The sequence below is a fragment of the Nannospalax galili genome, unplaced genomic scaffold (genome assembly GCF_000622305.1).
Source record: "Nannospalax galili isolate Female #2095 unplaced genomic scaffold, S.galili_v1.0 scaffold1622, whole genome shotgun sequence".
NCBI lineage: Eukaryota > Metazoa > Chordata > Mammalia > Rodentia > Spalacidae > Nannospalax > Nannospalax galili.
Window position 1 is genome coordinate 500,730 of NW_008348203.1, and position 22,200 is coordinate 522,929.

At 49.8% G+C, this 22,200-nt stretch overlaps 2 protein-coding genes and 1 pseudogene across 3 annotated transcripts in view; 1 reads left to right on the forward strand and 2 right to left on the reverse strand.

Moving 5' to 3' along the window:
• Cspg4 (chondroitin sulfate proteoglycan 4) overlaps positions 1-5,158 on the reverse strand; it is a 37,814-nt gene extending 32,656 nt beyond the window's left edge. The window contains exon 1 of the mRNA XM_008844885.3: positions 5,005-5,158. Coding sequence (XP_008843107.1) covers positions 5,005-5,092 — 88 coding nt within the window. The 5' untranslated portion in view covers positions 5,093-5,158. The remainder of the gene's footprint in view (positions 1-5,004) is intronic.
• Positions 5,159-11,183: 6,025 nt separating this feature from the next.
• On the reverse strand, positions 11,184-15,057 carry LOC103743546 (annotated as a pseudogene).
• Positions 15,058-15,142: 85 nt separating this feature from the next.
• Odf3l1 (outer dense fiber of sperm tails 3 like 1) lies at positions 15,143-21,844 on the forward strand. 2 transcript variants are annotated; one of them, XM_029569231.1, is made up of 6 exons: positions 15,143-15,247; positions 17,236-17,519; positions 18,485-18,613; positions 19,667-19,777; positions 20,472-20,585; positions 21,247-21,844. In XM_029569231.1, the coding sequence occupies exons 2-6, from the start codon at positions 17,507-17,509 to the stop codon at positions 21,726-21,728; spliced, it is 849 nt and encodes a 282-aa protein (XP_029425091.1). In that variant the 5' UTR covers positions 15,143-15,247; positions 17,236-17,506; the 3' UTR covers positions 21,729-21,844. The 2 variants fall into 2 exon arrangements, with proteins under 2 accessions (XP_029425091.1, XP_008843108.2); XM_008844886.3 differs by lacking the exon at positions 15,143-15,247 and having other exon boundaries at positions 16,291-17,519.
• Positions 21,845-22,200: the final 356 nt, after the last annotated feature.

The following is a 22,200-nucleotide window of genomic DNA, read 5'->3' on the forward strand; positions in this document are numbered from 1 at the left end:
AGGGTCTTGCTATGTAGTCTGGACTGGCCATGAACTTTCAATCCTGCCTCTTCCTCTCAAGAACTGGGATTACAGGAACGTACCATCACTCTTGGCAAAAACCACATCACACACAAAACTCAATCTATAAATATGTTCATGGGGCTGCTACACATGAACTGGGTGGGGCAGGCATCCCATATTTACTATTTACCTCCAGGTGTGCAGGAGTGTGGCCCCCTGGAGCACCTTGAGGTGCATTCTGAAATTGGCCCAGTGATCTCCACAGCCCTTAGTGAACTAACCCTGCATTCAGCAATGTGGTAGAGAGCCTGGAAAAAGCAGATGAGAAATCTGCTCCCACAGGGTTTTTGGTTTTGCATGTGCTGCCACCATCCATGTCAGAATAAAGACAAAGGGCAGGCCTAGACCCCAATCTACTAAGGAAGTACTGTGACTCTGGAGCAAGCCACATTTGAACCCCAATATCCCTGTGACCTACAGAGCTGTGCCACAGGACTGGTCTAGAGTTGGTGTTTCTGCAGTGAGGTCTGGGGAGGGAGGCAGTTTCATGAGAGAGAGAGAGAGAGAGAGAACACACACACACACACACACACACACACACACACACACTTTTTTTCTTGGTTTGTAGCCTAGCCTGGTCTTTTTTAGCATGAACCATGGCCGGCAGCCTAGCTAATGCATGCCAGAGTTGGCAGAGCTGACTCCTCCTTAGGCTACAAGCCGGCAGGCGTGGGTAGGCACTGAGTGAGAAGGACTGGCCAACAAGACAGGCACTGTTCCTGGCCAGGCCCACCCATACCACCTCCAGAACACAGGGGAGCCATGCTACCAATCTACCTTGACAGCAGCCCTAGGCTACACCCTATCTCAGGGACTTCATTTGTTGCCCTAGTTGGGAGTGGGTGGAGGCTTTTAAAGGAGGATTTGCTTCTGTTATGAGGTGGGAGGGCTTGAAGAGGTGGGAACACTGGCTGGAGGGACAGAAACAGAGATCCGATTGCTCAAGGAGATCTACCTCTTCCTGGGGGACTTGAGGTCACCAGTGGGTGCTCTCATCCTGCTGGTCTGATCTGGGATAGTGTTGGGATCCCACAGTGTTGGGATGCGTGAGAGCAACATGACCTATATGTCTACAGTGACCACGGGGTCCCTACTTCTCTCTGAGACCAGTTTCCTACTCCTGTAAAATGGGGATATAGCCTGCCTTGGATGCCAGCACCCTCCTAGACTGGCTCTGGAGCGATGAACCTTGTTAGGAGGTTTGGACTCTCTTGAGGGGCAGAGAGCTAGGAACTCCTGTCCTAGAAAGGATCGAATACTAAACTGTTGGTACAAATTCAGTTCATTCCAATAGAAGTTCATTCCTTGCAGACCCAGGAATGATGGTGCATCCAAACCCACTTTTCATCTGCACCAGGAAGAAGAGTCTTCTGTCTAGAAGGCTTTACAGAACTGAACTGACATAGGCTGGGGCACAGAACATGGTGGAGGCAAGAGGGGTGCTGGACTTGGCTAGTAGTTGTCTGGGAGTCAGTGAAACAGCAGAGGACCAAGGTAGGGTTCCCCTAGTTCATCTGTTCCTGGTCCCTAAGAGGAGGAGCAGCTCAGACTGGTACCCCCAGGGACCACCCAGCCCAGGTCTTTCAGGTAGGGGATTGGAGATGAGGCCGTAGCCACTTTGGCCCTTGCCACCTCTGTCAGGATCTTTGAGAGCAGCTGTGAATTACCATGACCTGTGCCTTTGTATCTTCATGTGCATGCCCCATCTGTGTGCGCCAGGCAGTGAGCACAGGACTCAGGGCAATTTCTAAACCCCCCTCCCCTGCCCCTTCCTGGGCAGCACTCCCAGTTCCCAGACACAGCCTATACACTTCCTCCATGAACCTCACATGTGTCGGCTCCCCTCCCTGTGGCCTGCTCCCCTCTAGGTTCCAGCAAGCAGCAGCCTGGCCCACCTGGCATGGCTCTCCTTCCCCCTCGGCCCCCCAAGCGAGCAGCACTAAAAGGCCCTTCTTGTCCTGCCTGGGCATATGGACATTGGGAAGGGGAACTCAGTTATGTTTGGTTTTGGGTCAGCTTTTTTAGAGTCTGGGTGGGCTTGGATAAGGCCCTGGCCCCTGCCCTGCTCCAGAGATCTGGGGTAGCATAAGTGTACACACAAGGCTCATCTGTCCCTAGCACTGCTGATGCTCCCAAGTCATCCTCAGAGGCAGCAGGATCTACTCTGATTCCATTTCTTGTACCTGGTGCCTTGGGGCCTCTGCTGTCTGACATACCCCATCACTTCAGAGACCCACTTACCTAACCCTGAAAGACACCCCCACCTCCCTGGACACCTGCCATGTGCATCCCACATCAAGTTTTTACATCCTGCCTTTCACACTCAGTGAGGTAAGCCAGGGGAAAAGGTGTGGGAGCCCTGTACCCAGTGCTACACTTTGACATCCTTCACTCTGTCACTTACCCCCTCCCCCACCGCCCCCTCAGGGCTATATCCCTATCTTCTTGCCTGGATGGCTGTCTCCTTCTCAGTCTGTCCCTCAGGCCTCACCCTCATCTAGCCTCTCCCAGTCCTGATCCATTGCTAAGGGGGAGCCTCTCACAGGGCTCAGAAGGAGCAGAACTCCCAGCTGGGGTTCTGTGAGCATCTTAGACACATTGCTTCTTTTCTGGGGGTTCAGTTCTTCTATCTCTACAGTTGAAATATTGGCCCAGATGGTTTCCAAGGATACTTGCCTCCCAGGCCCATGACCTGGATGCTCTGGGGTGCAGATAAGTACCAGGGCACTTCCCAGAATGCCTCAGCTGGGACATGAAAACCTGAGGGCCTCCAAGAGAGGTGGAGTGAAGCTTTCCTCAGGTAGAGCCCAGGACAAGTTTGAGCCAGCATTAGAGTTGGGTTTGTTAGCCAGAAGCTCTGCCTGGCATGGGGGAGAACATCAGCCATTTTATCTTCTCCATGCTAAATCCGTTCTGAAGTCCAGGGTGGGTTTAACATTACAAACCCCATGGACACCATGATGCTGTCCTGCCCTATACCTGGGCTAACTTCTTGGTGCCAACAGTGACCAGGCTGTGGACTTCATTTTGCCATTTAACGTTTCTGTATCCCAGACCAATGGCTCTTCCTATCTTTAGCTCAAAATATGCCTTCCAATCAGGCTGTTGGCTTTCCTATTGCAACATTGTAACACTCGCCTTAGCACTCTTGTGGTGGCCGAGTACAGCCTGAGTGCAAACTCCTTTCCCACACTCCAAGGCTTGATCAAGGACCACCCTTTGTCCTAGCCAGCTTGCTCCTGATTTTCCTTTCTCCACACTTTTCATCTCCATCTTCACATGCACAATCAGAAATTGCTCTTTGAGTTTGAATTTACTTTTTCTGTCTCCTGAATAAATTCAAGCTCTTTCTCTTACCTTCCCCATTCTCTTTCTTTGTTTTTTGCTTTTTTGTTTGCTTTTGAGGTAGCATCTCACTACAGCTGAGGCTGACCTGGAACTCCTGCTGCAGCCAAGGCTGTCTCACTGCACAATCTTCCAACCTCAGCCTCCTGAGTGCAGGGATTACAGGCATGGACTGCCACACCCAGGTTGAGCCTGTCTATTTCTGTGAGCTCTCACTGCCTAGCACAATGCCTCATGTTGTAAATGCTAAGATGGTATCTGAGAGCGATTTTCAGTAGAAGCCCAAGTAAGTAGGGGCTGCTGGGAACCATCCCTTGACTGGAAACTGAGGGCTGGATGAGCTGAACTCACAACTGCCTCAGGTCTTGTTTCCGTTTCTCTGAGGTCTATCTACCACCCAGGCACTGAGATCTCAGTGGAGTAAGTCCACGTAAAAAGAATAGCAGGACAGCTGGGGCTACAGAGAGACACTGTCTCAAAAAGACAAAAAAAAAGAAAGAAAAAAAAAGAATAGGGAGCCCGGGGATCCACCCCTGACTCAGTTCAGGGGGTCCTCTCCGGACTCATTTTTCCTTCTGGGTACCTCGTGATGCCCTTCTTTAGAGCTGTTTTCCCCATCTGATGGGGAGAAGGGTGTGGCATGGGCCCCTGGAAAGGAGACTCAGGCTTTCTCTGCTCCTAGTTGCTCTTGGAAATGGTCCTGAAAGATGTAGGCTGAAGGACTGATTCATACATAGGTAGTAATGACTGATGGGCCCTGAGGCCACAGATCTTATGGCATAACTAGACCATGTCTTCATTAAAGGAAGAATGTTGTAATACTGGGAATCCTGGCACTGTGACAGAGAAGGGGATAGAGACTAGCACCTCTCAGATGGTGCACTTTCATTCAATTTCTTCTGGAGTCAGGCACCAGAGCTAGGGACAGGGGGTGTGGCAGAGGTACCTAGGCTGTCAGATATCTGAGGGGTGCTAGCCTTGCCTCTGGAACTTGAAGAGTGGGGTGGTCCTGTCTGTCGCCAACTAGGCTGTCTCAGTGAGGAGACTGGAGATGGAAAAGAAGGTAGAAGGAAGGGCAGAGGTAGTAGCAAAAGCCAGCTGGCCAGCTAGATCCCTGGGAACAAGGAGAGGGGAGCAGAGCTTCAAGAAGGTACAGAAAGCAGTTAGAGGAGGCCACTGTGGAGGTGTGCAGGGTGACACACAGGGTGGGGGCAGTGTGCTTCCCTCTCCACTTACCACCTTACAGCACTCCCCATTCTTGGGGCATATAAGACCAGATGCCCATTTTTTTACTGTCACTGGGTGTCTTTTGGGCACCAATATGGTCACCCCAAACCTGTCTGACAAAAAGACTGGATGGCACAGGAGTATCCTGGGCAATCTGGGTAGGCACAGCCCCGCCCTAGACAATCTGACTCCAGGGGTCCCTGGTGACCCAACCAGACAAACTGGGAAAGATAGAGACCCCATAGACGGAGCTTTCCTTCGAGGTCCTCAGTCTCAGTCTGAGGAAGAACTCCTGATCTTGGGCTATGAGTTCAGTCCCCCTACATAGATCCCCTAGGCTGGGTTAGGGGTCTCAGGCTCCTCACTCACCAGGAAAGGCAGGTCTGGCCAACAGAGCCAAGGTTAGAGCCAGGGCCAGGACTGGGGCTGGCAGCGGGTGCCGTGGGCCAGGACGCATAGCGGCGGGCTGGGCTGGACTCGGGAGGCGAGGGAACCGAGAGCTGCGTCTGGACTCCAGAATCGTGAGTCGAGGGAGCTGGGCTCCTCGGGCGGGCTGGGACTCCTCCGAAGACAGGGTTCTTAACTTCGGGGGCGGAGCAGTCGCCGACCCGCGCTCTGGTTTCAGGCGGGGGCTCCCTCCGTCTGCCCCCACCCCCAACCTTCTTAAAGGGGCCGTGCTGGGCTCTTCCTCCTGGGCCAGAGCTAAGGGGACCTTCACTGCCTAGTCAGACCCTAAGCCCCACTTGGGGGATTTGGGACAAAGTCTCTGAGGCTCTAGACCTCCAGAACACTACCTCAGGACCACTTCAGACGCTGTCTAGCAGCAAGCATGAGCTGGGCCAGCCCCCTTCTGCCCTTGTGGGGATGCCGTGGGGGGGTGTCACACACACTTCAGGCCCAGATGCCCACCACTTCCACAGACCTCTGAGGCCTCAGGAGATCTCAGGAGATGTCAGTGTGAGGGTCCTCAGGGACCACTGGCCTGTCACCCTGACCTCTTTTCTTTAAAACATTTCATTTTCTCTGCCTATACAGGCGATAGGTCTGGACTCCTCCTTAATGCAGAAGTTTGCTCAGGCCTATGATGTCACATGCCTCAAAAATAACCCTGCAAGGTGGGTGCCCAGGACCCTTCCCCCCATTGTATGGAGGGGGAGAGCCTGGAGTGAAGGGTAGGTAGGTCCCTGGCCATTCTGGGCCAGGAACCCAGGTCTCCTGAACTCAGAGTCCTGGTGTTTCTGCTTGTCCTGCTGCCTCTTGGAAATCTGGCCCTGGATTTAGCTCCTACCTAACAGTTTCAGTCTGGGGCCTTCTTGCCTGGCTCCCTCCCAGGCAAAAACTTTTGCCCAGTCCCAACCAGGAGCTGGAGAAAACGCAGTGTTATTATGGTGCTTCCAGTGCTTGTGGCTGCCAGCCCCAACTGCAATGGAACCTGGCCTGGGTTTTTCCATCCAGTGGATGGATGGAGGAACACCCCTAAAATACTGCCCCTCTCTTCCCCCATCACACTCCAGCCCCCTCCAACCTATACTCCACTTTGTACCCTTTTCTCAGTCCCTTGCCCTTGACCAAGATGAAGAAACTGAGGCTCAGAGAGATTAAAGGGCTTGAGCAAGTCTATGAAGAGGGGAAGTCAAATCCTTGAGCCCAAGTCCAGTGCTCTTAGCACCATGCATGGTGTGATGGTGCCAGGTCTGTGATTATGAGTACTGCTCTCAAATCTTACTTGGCTGTCTGACCTTAAACTAGTCTGTTTCCTTTGTTGTAAGACTGGATATATAAGGATTAAGTAAAGTTTTTCTGTACCTCAAATACCTACTCCAGGGTCTACTCAACAAATATTGGTCTATTCTCCTCCCTCTCTATACATCCCAATACTTCACAGTTTGCATACAACTTACCTTCCTTTGATGGAGTGTCACCTATGTACCTTGAACGTTCTTCTCTAGAGGTAGTTGCATACAGTAGGTGTTCAATAAGTGCCTGCTGGGGTTGACTAAGAAGCTACTGGTTGCTGTTCAACAGGAATTTTACTAACCCTAAGAGCTCTTGTCCAGACACCCTAGGTAGTTTGTGGCCATGTGTCTAGTTGGCTTCAGTGGTAATAAAGCCATTGAATCCATGACTTGTCTCCTTTTTTCCTTCTCCTGAGTCAGCAAGACACTTGGTCCTCATTAGGAGCTGCTTACTGTCCACCCACTGTGTATGGGTCCAGGATTAGGAAATTTGATAAGATTGGAGGAAAAGCATTTTCTTTTTAAGAATAAAAGGGAGAGGAGATGTTTGATTCTTTATGAATTAGAAATTAGGGTGAAGATGCACAACTTCACTACTGTGAAATTTAAAAATATTTATTATTTTTATTTTATGTGTGTGAGTATATGCCATGTGGGTACTGAGAACTGAACCCAGGTCTTCTGTAAGAGCAGCGAGTGCTCTTAACCACTGAGCCATCTCTCTAGCCCCAAAACTTCACTAGTTTTAATTAGAATATTAAAAGCAAAAGCAAAAGAAAAAAAATTAGAGTGAAGATGTCCACTGGTTCCATGTCACCCATTTTCTCCCATCTTGCCTGGTCCCTACCCACAGATTTGCCCACTACTACCAGGAATCATTTGTCTGTTCAGAGAGCCTCCAAACAAGGAGATGCCGCCCACAGCTGAGATTCAAGTCAGGATGAGCTCTGAGCCTCCCCCAGGTTTGTTGCTGACTGGGCAGAGAAACACAGGCCTGGAAAAAGAAGGCAGCCATGCTGCAGTCATGACCCAGCTTGTACGCTTCTGCTGGGGCTTTCAAGTTTGTAAAGTATTTACCAGGCGAAGGTAGTTTTGTGATAGAATACTTGTCTAGCATGCACAATGCCCTGGGTTTGGTCCCTAGCACTAGGAAAAAAAGGGGTGCCGGTGGCCGGGGATATAGTTCAGTTGGTAGAGTGCTTGCCCAGCATGCAAAATGCTCTGGGTTCAGTCCCCAGCACTGCATAAAAACTGGGCTTGGTGGCACATGCCTGTAATCCCAGCACTCAGGAGGTAGAGGCAGTAGGATCAGAAATTCAAGGTCATTCTTGTCTACAAAACTAGTTAAAGAACAGCCTGGACACAGACCTAAACACATACAGGCACACACACAGATACACACAGAGAGAGAGAGAGAGAGAGAGAGAGAGAGAGAGAGAGAGAGAGAAAATGAGAATAATTTACTTGGGTTCTTAACACCTTAGGAAGTGTGTGTTGCCAGTACAAAAGGGTCGCTGGGGTTCTGATGTACACAGGCTTAGCCTCTGTTCAGTCTATAGCACTGAACTTGAACTCTGGATCGATGCTGTGTAGTGCCATGAAAGTTGAGGACTCATGTTGCTTAGGAATGACTGATTAACACTCACTGACTCAGAGATGGGCAGTTGGATGGGGGCACTGCCCCCCTCTGTTGTCTCCACTTTAGCCTCCTATGCACAGTTGTCTTGAGAAAAGCTGAACTAGACCTTGCTGGCCCTCAAAGTTGGCTCTTGCCTCCATTCTGCCTGCCAACTTTTGCCATGATTTTCCTTGTCTTCAGTTAGCTAGGCATCCATGGTGGCCATCCCTAACCGCTTCACATTTCACCTTCCCCCAGGAAACCTTCCTGCCCTCCTTCCCCACACTAACCTTTCTTTCTAAAGACTCTGTGGAGTTTACTCCCTGGAGTATCCCCCTCTCCTGTAATCTGTTCCCCACTTGGCCTAGCTAGATTAGGAGGTATAAGTGAATGCTTCCCCCATCCCCAGCCTGGGCCTTCTCAGCAAGACAGACGACAGGACACATGCAAGGGGCAAAGAAAGAAAATGGCACCTTTAATTCAAAGAGGATTCCAAATTCTCTGATACTACAATAAGCTGGAGTATGTGCTTCTTCAGTTTCTCCAAGTGCTCTGGGAGAATAAGACAACAGACAGCCCAACAACACCCACTTTCCCACCAGTGTTCAGCTCCACATGTTGGGCAGGCATTTCTGATCACTTTTACCCCTCAGTGCTTCTGGAACTAAGCATGCCAGCTCTGTCTGTAGCCCCGCCCTGCCCTCAGCCCCTGACCGCCTGGGCCCCACCCAAGGAGCCTGTGGCCAAAGCCAGCCTGCTGGTAAATCATGTGTGCTTGTGCCCTCGATGGGGTGGTGCCTGAACACTGCTTCAACTGCCTGGGCCCTGCCCTCAGGAAAATGGCCCTCTGCCACAAAGGACACAGAACCCACACCACCCTATGCAAGGGGACATGGGCTTTAGGCGTTGGCTCCTTGGTTTTATAGTCTCACAACCAGGAGCTCCACAGCAGCAGCCCCAGGCCAGGCTTTGGCTAGGAGTGATGCTGCTCCTGCTTCTGGTGCAGGCGCTTTTGGGGGTCCTCCAAGTGCAGGCAGCTAGGCTCCCACAGGCAGGAGCAGCTAGTCCCAACAATTACACAATTCAGGAGCTGAAAAATTGTCTTTGCTGCTTGGGAAGCAAAGCGGTGGATGGGAGGCTTGGGGAAGGGGGGCTTTGTCTGCCTAGCCAGGATGGGCTGTGAGCCACATTTATGCCATATTGGGAAAGTGGGGTGGGGCCAGGGTAGGCGACCCTTTTGGGGCCTCTCAGGTTCCCCGGAGCAGGCTGTCCTCTGCCATACCACGTCCACAAAAGCTTGTGGCTTCAGTGGCTGTGACCAGCTGGCCACAGCTGACTCCCCTTGGGATATGCTATTTCTAAATATTAGTTCATACTGTTAACCTTTGCTGTGCTGTCCTGGGGTACATTGGCTGCCTGCAGAGACAACTTCTGGGAGGGGTACTAAACGAGCCCCTACTGAGTGGAAAATATGTGAATGTACTCACTCAGGATGTGACATAGGCTGGGTACTTTTGGGGTGCTTGACTGGGGCTCCCAAAAGGGTGAGAAGCACCTGCTTGGGCCTGGGACTGAGGCTTGCAATGTATGTTAGATGGAGGGCTGAGCCAGCAGCTGGGAAGGGCAGTGGAAAGAATGTGGGGTAAGGAGCCAGGAGTCAGGTCCTGCCAAGCCTTTTCTGTGTGACCTCAGAGGAGTCACAACACCTATCTGTGCTTTCTTCCTCATCTGTCTAGAGCCACCACAGTTCATTGCCAATGGCCCCCAACAGAAGCACTGGGGCTTTGTAAACTGAAGGGCAGTGCCTGCACATTCTACCAGGGTTTCGTTCTCTTCATGACTCTTGGGATTCCCTTGGAGGAGAGGAATAGGAATGTGGAACAAGCTGGTGAGGCTGCAGTTAGCCTATCTGCAGATACTCCTGGGCTATTGACTACTTGTCCTTGTGCAGCAAAAAGCCTAATGGGAGCTGGGGAAATGGTTCAGTGGGTAAAGTCTTTGCTGTCTAAGCATGAGGACCTGAGTTTGGATCCCTAGCACTTATATGAAAAGCCAGGCTCCCCCAAAGATGTCCACCCAATGTCACATCCTGAGTATTCTCACATATTTTCCATCACCTGTATCATTGCATCACCTGTAATCCCAGTGGTGGGAGGTGGAGACAGGTGGATTCTGGGAGCTCGCAGGCCAACCAGTCTCTCTGAAAACAATGAACTCCAGGCTCAATAAGAGACTGTTTAAAAAAAAAAAAAAGGTGGAGAGTGATAGAAGACACCTGACACCCACCTCTGGCCTCCACACACAGATGCACACATGCACACATATTCAAACACCACACACACACACACACACACACACACACACACACACACACTCTTCATGGTAACCAGCCTCCAAGATGCCCTTAGCAGTCCTCATCTGCTGGCTTTTCATACGGCTGGCCTATGTAGCCAAGAGGACAAAGAAGAAAGGATGGCAAAACTTGCAAGGCAAAGTTATAGAAGGCACAGTGGCTTGTTTTACTCCCCCTGATTACTTGCTCTGAGTGGCCATGACATGAAATAAGGGCAGTTAAACAACCTGGAGAAAGCCTGTATGGCTGAGGTCTGTTGCCAACAGCCAGCCCCAACTCATCTGTCATGGGGATGAGCCATCTTGGGTGTGGATCTGCCAGCTCCAAATGCACCTTCCTATGATGACTGTAGGACCTACTGACATCTTGACTGCCACACCCTGGAACCAGAACTCCCAGCCAGACCCGTTTCAAATTCCTAAACTCCGGGCACTATGTAAGACAGGAGATTGCTGTGGTAAGCTGTTGTTTTTTGAGGATAATTTGTTATGCAGCACTAGATAACCTGTACAAGCCTGCATGAGTGCTGTCAAGGGCAGGCCAGTGAGCCAGACAGACCTCTGCTTGCACTCAGGAAAGATGCTCTGTTCCTGTAGAGGAGTGGCACTCCCTTGATCAATCAGTGGGCCAATGAACTCATTCACTCAACAGGCACTCATTTCTCTCTTGTGCTGGGAACTGAACTCAGGCCTCATACATGTCAGACAAGTGTTCTACCTCCACTGAACTACACCCTCAGCCCCAAGAAATGCTTTTCTTTTCCTTTCTTTCTTTCTTTCTTTCTTTCTTTCTTTCTTTCTTTCTTTCTTTTCTTTTCTTTTTTTTTAAACAACTGGTTAAGTCAGTTCATTAGTAATTGATGGGCATCTGCAATGGTGACTTCCACCTCTACCCCTGGCTCAAAACTAATGGAAGTAATCTGCTTAACAATCTCAGAAGGACTGTGCAGGTCAATGAGTTGCTTTTAGATTCTCACCTGGAAATGATCCCATGTCTTGGAACTGTCACAAGAAGGTGTTTTTCTTGTAATGATTCTCAATGTCTTGGTGAGCATGTGAACAGGGCCTTTCACTTTCAGGTTCTTTCCCTTTGTGCCTCTGATCAAGTCAGCACACACCTTCTCCAGGGACTTCACGTAGCAGCTGGTCAGAGTGATTTGAATTCGGTGAATCACCACCTCTGGCTCCATGGGCATCTTCCCAGTATCCTTTAAAAGCCATGGCTACAGCACGACTACTTGTCCAACTTGTTCCTCGGTGGGAGCGAATAGCAGTGAGTCAGGACCAAAGCAGACAACACAGAGCTCCGCAGCACCCACAGCTGCCTCTCAGAAAGAAGAAATACTTTTTTCTTTTTTCTTTTGGTGTGTGTGCATGTGTGTGGTGTATGCACATGTTCATGTGGGTAAGTGAATGTGTGAGTGCATGTGCATATGTGTGCACCTGCATATGGAGGCCCGAGGTCAACATTAGGTCCCTTCCTCTATTGCTGTCTATCTCATTTTATATTTATTTATTTATTTATTTATTTATTTATTGAGACAGGGTCTCCCAGTAGCCCTAGCTGGCTTGGAACTCACTATATAGAGCAGGCTGGCTTGAACTCATAGAGAACCTCCTCTCTGCCTCCTAAGTACTGGGATTAAAGGTATGCACCACTATGTCTGGATTCATTTTTAATGTGCATACACATGTGTGCATGCACAAACATACATGCTGCAGTACACATGTGGAGGTCAGACAACAACTTTATGGAGTTGCTTCTCTTCTTCCACCATGTGAATCCCAGGGATCAAACTCAGGTCACTGGGCTTGGTGGCAAGCTCCTTTACCCACTGAACTATCTCACCAGCTCTCCATCTCGGTTTTTGACACAGAGTCTCTCACTGACCCTGGAGCTCGTTGATTTGGCAAGGGTAGCTGGACAATAGGCTCTCTGTCCTTTGCTCTCTGCCCCAGCACTGGAGTTACATAGGTGTGCCACTGTTTGGCTTTTTGTTTTTGTTTTGAGACAGGGTTTCCCTGTAGCCCCAGTTGACCTGAAACTACGTAGACCAGACTGGCCTCGATTTCACAGATCACAGAGATTCGCCTGCCTCTGCCTCCTAAATCCTGGGATTAAAAGCATGGGCTACCATGCCTGGCTGTGTTTGACTTTTATATGGGTGCTGGAGATCGAAACTCAGGTGCTTATGATTGTGTAGCAGGTACTTCATCAACGGATTCATCTCCCCTCAGCCTCTCAAGAAATAAATTTCTCTTTAAAAAATTTTTATTTTATGTGTATGAGTGCTATGCCTGCATGTATGTAAGTGCACCTGTGTTGTGCAATGCCATTGGAGGTCAGAAGGGTTCATTGGATCCCCTGGAACTGGAGTTACAGACAGTTGTTAGCCACCATGTGGGTGCTGGGATTCGAACCTGGGTCCTCTGCAAGAGCAGCCAGTGCTCTTAACCACTAAGGCATCTCCCCAGTCCCAAGAAATATTTAAGCACAGGCCAGGTATCAGGCAGTATGCTGAGGGGCTGGGAACACAGAGGTGAATAACAAATAGGAGCCTGACTTTGGGGGATGTATAAACTCCCCTAAGTGATTTGGTGATTGGCTGAACAGTAAAGATAAGGAAGGTGTTATAGGACATGCCCAAGGCCCAGACACTAAGGTGGATATTGGGGTCACATACTGGGATGGACTGAGGTTGGGGACATCTCACAAGGATGGGTTGGAGTTGGGAACATCTCGCTTTGGGGGCTAGCTCATGTGATAGATGGCTTGCTTAGCATGTACAAAGTCTTGGGTTTGATCCCCTGAACAGCATAAAACCAGGCATCTGTGATCGTAGCACTTGGGAAGTGGAGGCAAGAGAATCAGAAGTTCAAGGTCACCCTTGACTACACAGTGAGTTGATTTTGTGGTGCTCGTGAGAAATTCTAGTGACATGGTGCATACAGCCTAATGCTGCTGAGACTCTCGGAAGAGCAGATGAAGGGGAATTGCTGGGGTACCAGTAATGGAATTAAAGTCACGACAGGGAATGGGACTGCCTTGGGCAAAGGAGGGTGGCACAAAGTGAGATGCAGACCCAGAACTGAGCCCAGAGATACCAGACACTGACAGTTTTTTCTTTTAAATTTCTCTCTCTCTCTCTCTCTCTCTCTCTCTCTCTCTCTCTCGAAGAGCAGATGAAGGGGAATTGCTATTCACACAGGCAGGTATGTGTGTGCACCATGGAAGTAAGAGGACAGCTCCTGATATTGGTCCTTGTCTTCCATCTTGTTTGAGACAGGGTCTTTTTGTTATTTCCTGCTGTGTACAGAGGCTAGCTTCCCAGAATTCTCCTGTCTTTGTTTCCCAGAATTCTGCTTTCATCTCCCATCTTGTATAGGGGCTCCAGGATTATAGGCATGTGCTATTGAGCCTGGCTTTATGCGCGTTCTGGAGATCTGAACTCAGGTCCTCACACTTGCCTGGAGGGGCTTTACCCACTGAGCCATCTCCCCAGCCTGACATTTTTTTCTTTTGACTTTTTATTGCACATATTTTCAGACATACATGAAAGTGGCAATACTATTACAAATAATTGTCACATACTCTTAACCTAGATTTCCCAAGTGTTAATGTTTCACTACATTTTGAAAATTCTCTTCTGTGTACATACATTTTTCTTCCCTGAACCATTTGAGAAATAATCTTTCTCTTAAACAATTCAGTAGGTATTTTCTAGGAACAAAGACCTTCTCTTTTAGACAGGAGTGCAATTATCAAAATCAGAAAATTAACATGGGTACAATACTTTGAAGTAAGTCACAGATTTGTTTCTGGTTTGGCCAATTTTCCTAACAACACCCTTTACATCAAAAGCAACTCCTGGCTTCTGTGTTTCATTTTGCTGTCTGGCTTTTTGAGTTGCTATGAATCCTGTACAATTCTTCAGACTTTCTTTATCTTCTGTGACACTGGACATCTTTGGCACGTTCTGGCTAGTTATCTTGTGGATGAATCTTGACTTCAGTTTCTCTGGTGTTCTTGTGATTAGATTCAGATTTTGCATCTTTGGGAAACTTGCCAAAGTAATGCTGGTAATGCTGTGTCCTCTTCTGAGTACCCCACCAAGAGGTACCAGTATCTCTCTGTGCCCTTGGTGGGATTTTGTTTTGCTTTGGTTTGGTTTGGTTTTTTCTTTTTCTTTTTTTTTTTAATTTAAAAAGAAATGGAACTGGCAAGATGATTCAGTGGGTAAAAGTGCTCCCAGACCTGGTGACCTTAGTTCAACCCCTGGTCCTGCAGTGGAAAGAGAGATCTGACTCCTGAAAGTTGCTCTCTGATATCTATGCATGAACTGTGGCATGCACACACCCACACCCACACCCACACCCACACACACATACATACACACACATACACACAATAATAACCATCATAAAATTTGTGTGGTCCGTTTATGTATGTGTGCACGTGTATAGAGGCCAGAGGTCAACCAATACTGAGTATCTTCCTCAGTTGTTCCCTACCCCATTTTTTGGAGGCAGAATCTCTCACTGAACATGGAGCTCACCAATTTAGCTAGGTGAGATGGCCAGTGAGATCCTCCTGTCTCTACCTAGCAAGCATTCTACCTGCTGAGCCATCTTCGTGTGTTTTACCTGGTTGAGGTAGAGCTTGACAGACTGCACCCAAGTGAACTCACTGTTTTCCCCTTTGTGATTAATAAGCATTTTCCAATACTGAAAGGTCAGGATGAGGAAGAAGAGCCAGAAGAAAGTCTGTGAAGGGGCAGCCAAAACCAGGGAAGGAAAACCAGAACATTCTAGAGTCAGCAGAGGCTCTGGATGAAGGAAGGCATGGTCAACCGTGTTAGTTCAGTTCTACCAAGAGGCCAAATCAGAAGAGGATGCTAAGTGTCTAGTGGGTACAATGGCTGCATGCAGGTCCCTGGGCATTCAGTACAGCCTACCTTGGGTGGAGCAATGGGCCTGAGGCCAACTTTCAGTGAGTCAGGAGGGAAAAAGAGGCGAGACTGGCAACCACAAGAAAAAAAGCCCTTTGGGTAAATCTGTCTGTGAACTGGCAGAAATGGACAGACGGACACAGAAACATGTATGAGGCCAGAGGCAGATTTTTTAAAAACTTAAAAATTGTTTTTATTTTGTGTGTATCAGTGTATTGCCTGCATGTATGTGAGTGCATCAGTGTCATGCAATGCCCACAGAGGTCAGAGGAGGGTGTCAGATCCCCTTGGAACTGGAGTTACGATGGTTGTTAGCCATCACATGGGTGCTGGGAATTGAACCTGGGTCCTCTGTAAGAGCAGCCAGTGCTCTTAACCGCTGAGTCATCCCTCCATCCCAGGTTTTTAAAAAAATTTTTTTTATTTATTCATTTTATGTGTATGTGAGTGTGCCTGAGTGTATGTATGTGTACCACATGTGTGCAGTACCCACAGAGTTCAAAAGAGAATGTTAGATCACCTGGAGCTGAAGTTACAGGCAGTTGTATGATATAGGTGCTGGGAACTAAACCCGGGTTCTCTGGAAGAGCAACACATGCTCTTAACCAGATGGAAGGGACCTTGGATCTCAAAGAGGATAGGGAAATCCAAGGAGAGGAGGGCAGCCATAGCTTCCAGTGGAAGTGGAAGCAGGTAGCCAGATGCCTGGTGTGGTTCTGGCTGGGAGAGCTGCAGCCACAGCCCAGTCTCAACGGCCTGTTTTCTGTGCTTGGTGCAAGTGGTCAGGGGCTTTGAGGAGACTTGGGCATGTGGAAGGAGTGAGACATGCTGGAACAATATCTGAGGTCAGGGAGCAAGCTGACCAGAGGTGAGACCCAGTAAGGTTGCCAAGTTCAAGGTTGAACGTCCTGAAGGCAGGAGGGGCCTGAAGGCGAGGAGGAGGTACAGGCTCAGTAGTGGGGGGTCCCTTGTGCAGAGACTGCTATAGAGTGGGAAATGGAAGGCAGGGACTGGTGTCCAGATGGAGTTAACAGTTATTGGTGCTCTGGAAGGTGATGAGAAGCCCCATACTGCTGTTGGGAACAAGGGCTGAGAGGAAGTTGGCAGAGTTTTTTGCACACAAGGAGGCCTGGGCATTGACTGGGGAGTGGGCCCTGGGGAGGCCCAAGTCACCAGGGTCATGGCAGAAGTTAAGGGTGGAGTAGAAGAAACCATGAGCCAGGGCCACTAAGTTTGTGAGGGACAGGTGGCACTGGGAGGATGCAGAGTCACTCCTGGACACTAGGACCCTAAAGGCATGGTACATATGACAAAGAGGGGGACTCTAAGATGCGAGGAGGGGCATGAGTGACAAATGGCTAGCTGGGGAGAGCCAAGGGCTCCTCCAGGGGGGAGCTCGGACTCCATCAGAGATGGAATGCTTCTAGTGCTTGGAACCAAAGAAAGCAGCTTGGACCAGCTGAGGGTGGGGGAATCAGTTTCCCAAAGAGAGCTATGTACAAGGACACCTGACAGGAACAGAGCAGACTGCTGAGTGGGAGGCTCTCGGAGAACCCCACTAGGCAGGAGAGTCCCGGTATGGTGCCTTCACGGGGTGGGTAAGCAGGTACAGGCTTGGTCCCCCTGCAGAGGGTCACCTGCTGCTGTCTGGGAGCCTTTTGTGACACCTGAGCCTCCCAGTTCCCAAGGGCCTTAAGTGCCCAGCTTGCCTGATGTGGCTGTGCCTGGCAGCTCTCTTGAGTTTAAAGCATGGCTCTGGCAACTCTGTGAGCACCAAGACTGCCATCTAAAGAGAGCCCTGGATTTTATGTCCTGGTTTCATTCCTGTCTCTGATGAATTCTAGAACTCTAGGGACAAGACCTTGATCCATGCTGTGGCTTCAGTGTTCCTGTCTCTACACTGGTGACAGACCTCATCTAAATGCCACTGTCTTCTGACCTTCAGATGGTCTTTTACCTGGTTCAGACTGATTCCAGTGTGATTCACACCCTGGATCCCCTTGAGCTCCTTAGGAGAGAAGAGGTCCCTGGAGTTTCCCCAGCCCTGGGGTTCATCCGTCCATCATGTGGAGCCTGTGGAGCCTTCTCATCCCTTAGTGTTTTCCAACACATTCCTCCTAAGGGGAGGTCTCAGCCACAGGCATGGGAAGCTTCTGCTGTGGACCTCAGTGTGAACCCTCTGTCTTCTTTTGTTTGCTTCCTACTCTGTGTCTGAAATGTCATCATTGGGTAAGTATTCCTCGAGCTAGATGTGGCTTCTTAAATGTTTTATTTATTATTTTTATTTTATGTGTTTGAGTTCATTGCCTGCACCTGTGTAAGTGCACCCATGTCGTGCAGTACCCACGGAGGTACAGGATTCTCCTGGAACTGGAGTTGCAGACAGTTCTTAGTCACCATGTGGGTGCTGGGAATTGAACTCGGGTTCAATTGAACCGGGTTAGAAGCAGTCAGTACTTCCAACTGCTGAGCCATCTCTCCAGCCCCCTAGATGTGGCTTTTTAAGGGAAGGAGTCTGGGAAGGGGCCGAGGGGCAGTGCACCTTAGTGCGAAATAGCTTAATCCTTCGGGTAAAGGGAAAAGCAGACTCTGATAGAAGGGAGGGCTTATCCAGAGTCTTGGGGAGATAGGTAGAAGGATCAGAGAGTAGAGGACACCAAGGACTGGGTGCGGGGAGCAGGAACCCTTCACCCAGGACCCACTCATTCTTTCTGTCCCTGTGTCTATAACATGCCTACTAGTAGTGAAGAGCTGGCTTAGCCATGCCACTTACTCCTTATTCCCTTCCCAGATCCAGGGTCCTGAGGACCCCTCAGGCCATTTAGCCTGGTTGGAGACAGGGGTAGGCAATGGAGCTGAGTTCTCAGGGTTCTAAAACTAGGCCCTCAGCGTAGAACTGCTATGCTACAGTTCAGGCACCACGGCAACGGAGGAAATAAACACTCTGGGCTTCACAGTCCAAGTTCTGCTGAGGTGTGATGTCACCCACAGCTCAGCCGCTGCTGGCTCGGTGCTGGTTGCACCTCTGTGGCTTCAGCTGCTTGAGCCCTAGTCTTTTCCCTGCCCGGCTGCTTGCTGTTTCTGAGTCTCTGGGGTGGGTGGTGGGTGGTGGATGTAGGGGCCTTGGCGGGGGGTATCCCCTCCTTGCTGGCTCTCAGGCACTGGTGTAACTGCCACTGGTTGGTGTTTCCCAGCCTCAGCCATGAAACCACCCAAGGAAGCCAAGAACTGTGTGTTCTATATACAGCACCCAGAGAAGGAGGAGCCAGTGCCCTCACAGCAGGAGATAAAGCAGACCCCTGTTGTCATGGCCACCATCAAAGGTGAGAGCAGACCCACCTGGGCCAGGGCAGACTGGCTCTGCTGGGCTGCTGACAGGGTCCAGCCTGCCAACCCTGCCTCCTCGAAGTCTCAGCACTTCTTAGGACCCTACAGAAGATCTCAACCTCCAAGCTGAACCCCTCAGCTCTGTTAGATGCTGGAATTTTTTAGGGGGTGGGAGAGTTGGAGTATGAGGCTATACAGTGTCTGTTTTTGGAAAAAAAAACTAGAAACTGGGGCTGGAGAGATGGCTCAGTTGTTAAGAGCACTGGCTGCTTTTTCAAGAAGACCTGGATTCGATTTCTAGCATCTACATATACACAATATAAAAGTAAATAAATAAGATTAGGAGCCTTTAGCCTGGTTTTAGCTTTTCGTGGTGCTAGGGATTGAGCCCAGGGGCTTGTGCATTCTAAGCGAGCACTCTACCACTCAGCATCTTCCTCAGTTCTAGCTTTAAGTCATTTCTATTTCCTTTTGATAGAGACTGGACAAATGAATTCTTACCAAGTTGTTATTAACTGATTATTACTCAGGAAATGGCTTACAGTAAAGATTAAATGCTTGGATTCTCACATGGTCAGATTGATAGTTCTTAGCCTTGGTATTCTTATCTGTAAGATGGGAAAAATGATTATCTACCTTGCAGAGTAAGGGTTGTCAGGGTCTCAGCTAAAGTAACCGTATGAAATGGCTAGTTAGAATGTGACAGTTACATTTCTGTTACAGATTGCCTGCCCATTGGAAATTTAAATTTTTTTTTTCTGTCTTTTTGAGACAGGGTCTCCCTGTAGCCCCAGCTGGCCTGGAACTCACTATGTAGACCAGGCTCGAAGTCACAGAGATGTGCCTGCCTCTGCCTCCCAAGTACTAGGACTAAAGGTGTGCACCACCATGCCTGGAGGAAATTGAATTTTATCTCCCCTTCCTTGTCAGGAAACAGCTCGATGCCCAGTTCTGTGGCAGTATGAGATCAGCTAGAGCAAAGTCCTTGCGATCTCTTGATGCATCATTCTGTGGTTTCAGGCGAAAGACTGTCCTGTCTGTTCTCCTAGGTCCAGGGCCTGCCAAGTACCTCCGACCATCTTGTACCGGCTGCATAGCCCATGATACCTCCATGTTCCAGGAGCCAGCTTACAGCTTGCACATCCGGCACTCAGAGAGGCGTGAGCAGCCCCCACTGACAAGCTCTGAGGGCCTAGGGCTACTGTTCAAGGTTGCAGACACAGTCCACTGGGGGCTAAAGCATGTGATGAGAGACAAAAGAAAACCAATAGGGCTTCCCAAATGACCCCCTTCCTCTGAAGGAGGCTCTGTGCCCTCTCATCCAGATCTCTCCAGGGAGTTGTGGGGCCCAGCCCCATCATCAGCAGAGCAGGGCCATCCTTCCCTGGGCCTTTTGGCTCTGGTGTCAAAAGTTCTTCTGGCCTCATTTGCCATAATCAAAGAAGGCCTGTGGATGACTGTCAGGGCCAGTGAAAGTCTGGGCAGGGGCATGGGTCTGAGGATCCAGGTTTCCTGCCTTCTCTCCTTCCTGTGCTTCCCCTAGCTGGGCCCTCTCTCAATATTCACAGTAGATACAGTGGCTGTCATTACCCTTGGCACCATCCCTGACATGTCTGTGGTGGGAGGCTGACCACACTGTGGTATTGCTCTTGTTTTATCTGGTCCTCCCAGCAAACTGCAGAATGGCAGGTCATGTGATGAGTCCCATTTTACAGAGAAGGAAATCAAAGTTCATGGACAGCCATGAGCCAGAGGAATCTGAAGGGGGCCCTTGTGGGAGAAAATGTCTCTTCTGGAGGAGGCAGACTCCCACAAGGCCCCTGTGGCAGACCCATCCCTCCTTGTTCTCTACAGGAGTCATAGATGTATGTAGCCCTGGGCCTTGCTATTACTTGGATCCTAAAGCAACTCGGTTTGGAATATCTACCTGTCCCCAGATCCCCATGGAGGAACGCATCTCCAACCTTCGTAAGATGGGCTGGGAGGGGGATGATTGGGAGTGTGGGATTTGGGGGTCCATCTTTAGAGCCTGGGCAGGGGCAAAGCAGGGGGTGTATTTGTGTGATTTGTGAATGCTGGCATCTCCTTAATGTCATATCAAGACACTGATGTGAGGTGGGAATGGTGGCGTAGCACTTGTGAGGCAGAGGTAGGACAAAACAAAACAAAGACACTAATGTCATGATGCTGACATTACCTGTGTGACACTGTTTTTGTGTCTAGAAGCCGGTTATGATATACATTGTGTTATGATGTCATAGGGCTTATGTCAAAGTAGCGATATGGTTATGCTAATGAGCTCACAGAACTTTTGACCTCAGGACAATTTCCTGGTACTATCATGGCATATGGGGACAAGGCCATCATGCTGACTGCCAGAGGAGTCAGCGCTATCTATATTGACACTGATGGCTTTTATGTTATGACAGCAATGTCACCATCCTAGTTGACCATCTTGCTGTCCACTCCCTGTTCTTATATCCCTATATTGGCCTGATGACCCTGCCCTGCTGCTGAGCTCTTTATGCTGAAGCCCCCCAGGGCTGAGCAAGAACGCAGCTCCCTCCCTGACTCAGCAGTTTATGTATCAGGGACTGTGAGGCTCTCCCCCAACTTTGTTTACTTTCAGGTCTAAGTGCCACGCCAGCCTGCTGCCACTACAACCTTGAGAAGACTCACCCTCCTGGGGAACGCAGGGCTCCCCGGTATACTTTTGGCTACCGGTGCCCATATAGAGTAATGGACCCCAACCCAGCCCCCAACCAGTACCAGCTGCCAAACTCACTGGGGCCCAATACCCCTGTCTTCAGAGCTGCCCCCTGCTATAGTCTGAGCTCTTCAAACAAGAACTGGTTCTACAAGGAGAACATAGCAGGAGGTCCTGGACCTGCCATGCATGCCCGACCAGAGCCATCTGTCTACCAGAACCGCAGCCCCATCTTCAGCATGGCCAAGCACTTTGCCTACCCTCTGGACCACACACTTCGGCCTGGCCCTGGCTCCCACAACATCCAGCAGGTCACCGTGCATAAGCCCCGCATACCTGCCTTCACCATGGGCATCAAACACTCGCCTCACCTGTGTCCGCTGATCATTGACATTGTTGACTAAGGCTCCTGCTGGTGCATACCCCACCCTCCTCATGGATGTTATTTTTCTACACCACACTGAGCAACTTGACCATAGATTCCTGTAGCAGAGCTGGTGCCTTCTGAGTGACCAGCACACAGAGGCATTAGATAAATGTTTTTCTTTATTCATTCCTTCGTTTTGCAAATATTCTTAGCTGCTTCCCCTGAGCCCTGCTCTGGGTGAGGGGCTGGAGAATCCTTAGAAGAATCGTACTGGTTCTGTACACATGGGGTTCCAAGGCTGAATGTACTCCAGGGAGCCTGGGCAGGACCTCCCAATGGCTGCCACTGAGAAGCTGTGTGGCTGTTCCTCTGGGTTTCTTAGTCCCTTTTAATGGTCCTGGATGAGATTTAAGTTTTCCCAGTTCTAGAACTGTGTGACTCTGGTCCCTGCTAGTAGTTAGTCCCCAAGAGAAAGGAGAGGGTCATCCTGGTTGTGTGTGGAGGAGGAG

Bases quoted from the DNA above. Each gene is read 5' to 3' on its own strand.
- Odf3l1 (XM_029569231.1), top strand. The intron at 19,778-20,471 runs GTGAGCAGCCCC...TGTTCTCTACAG, and splicing joins CATCCGGCACTCAGAGAGGC to GAGTCATAGATGTATGTAGC. The intron at 20,586-21,246 runs GTAAGATGGGCT...GTTTACTTTCAG, and splicing joins GGAACGCATCTCCAACCTTC to GTCTAAGTGCCACGCCAGCC.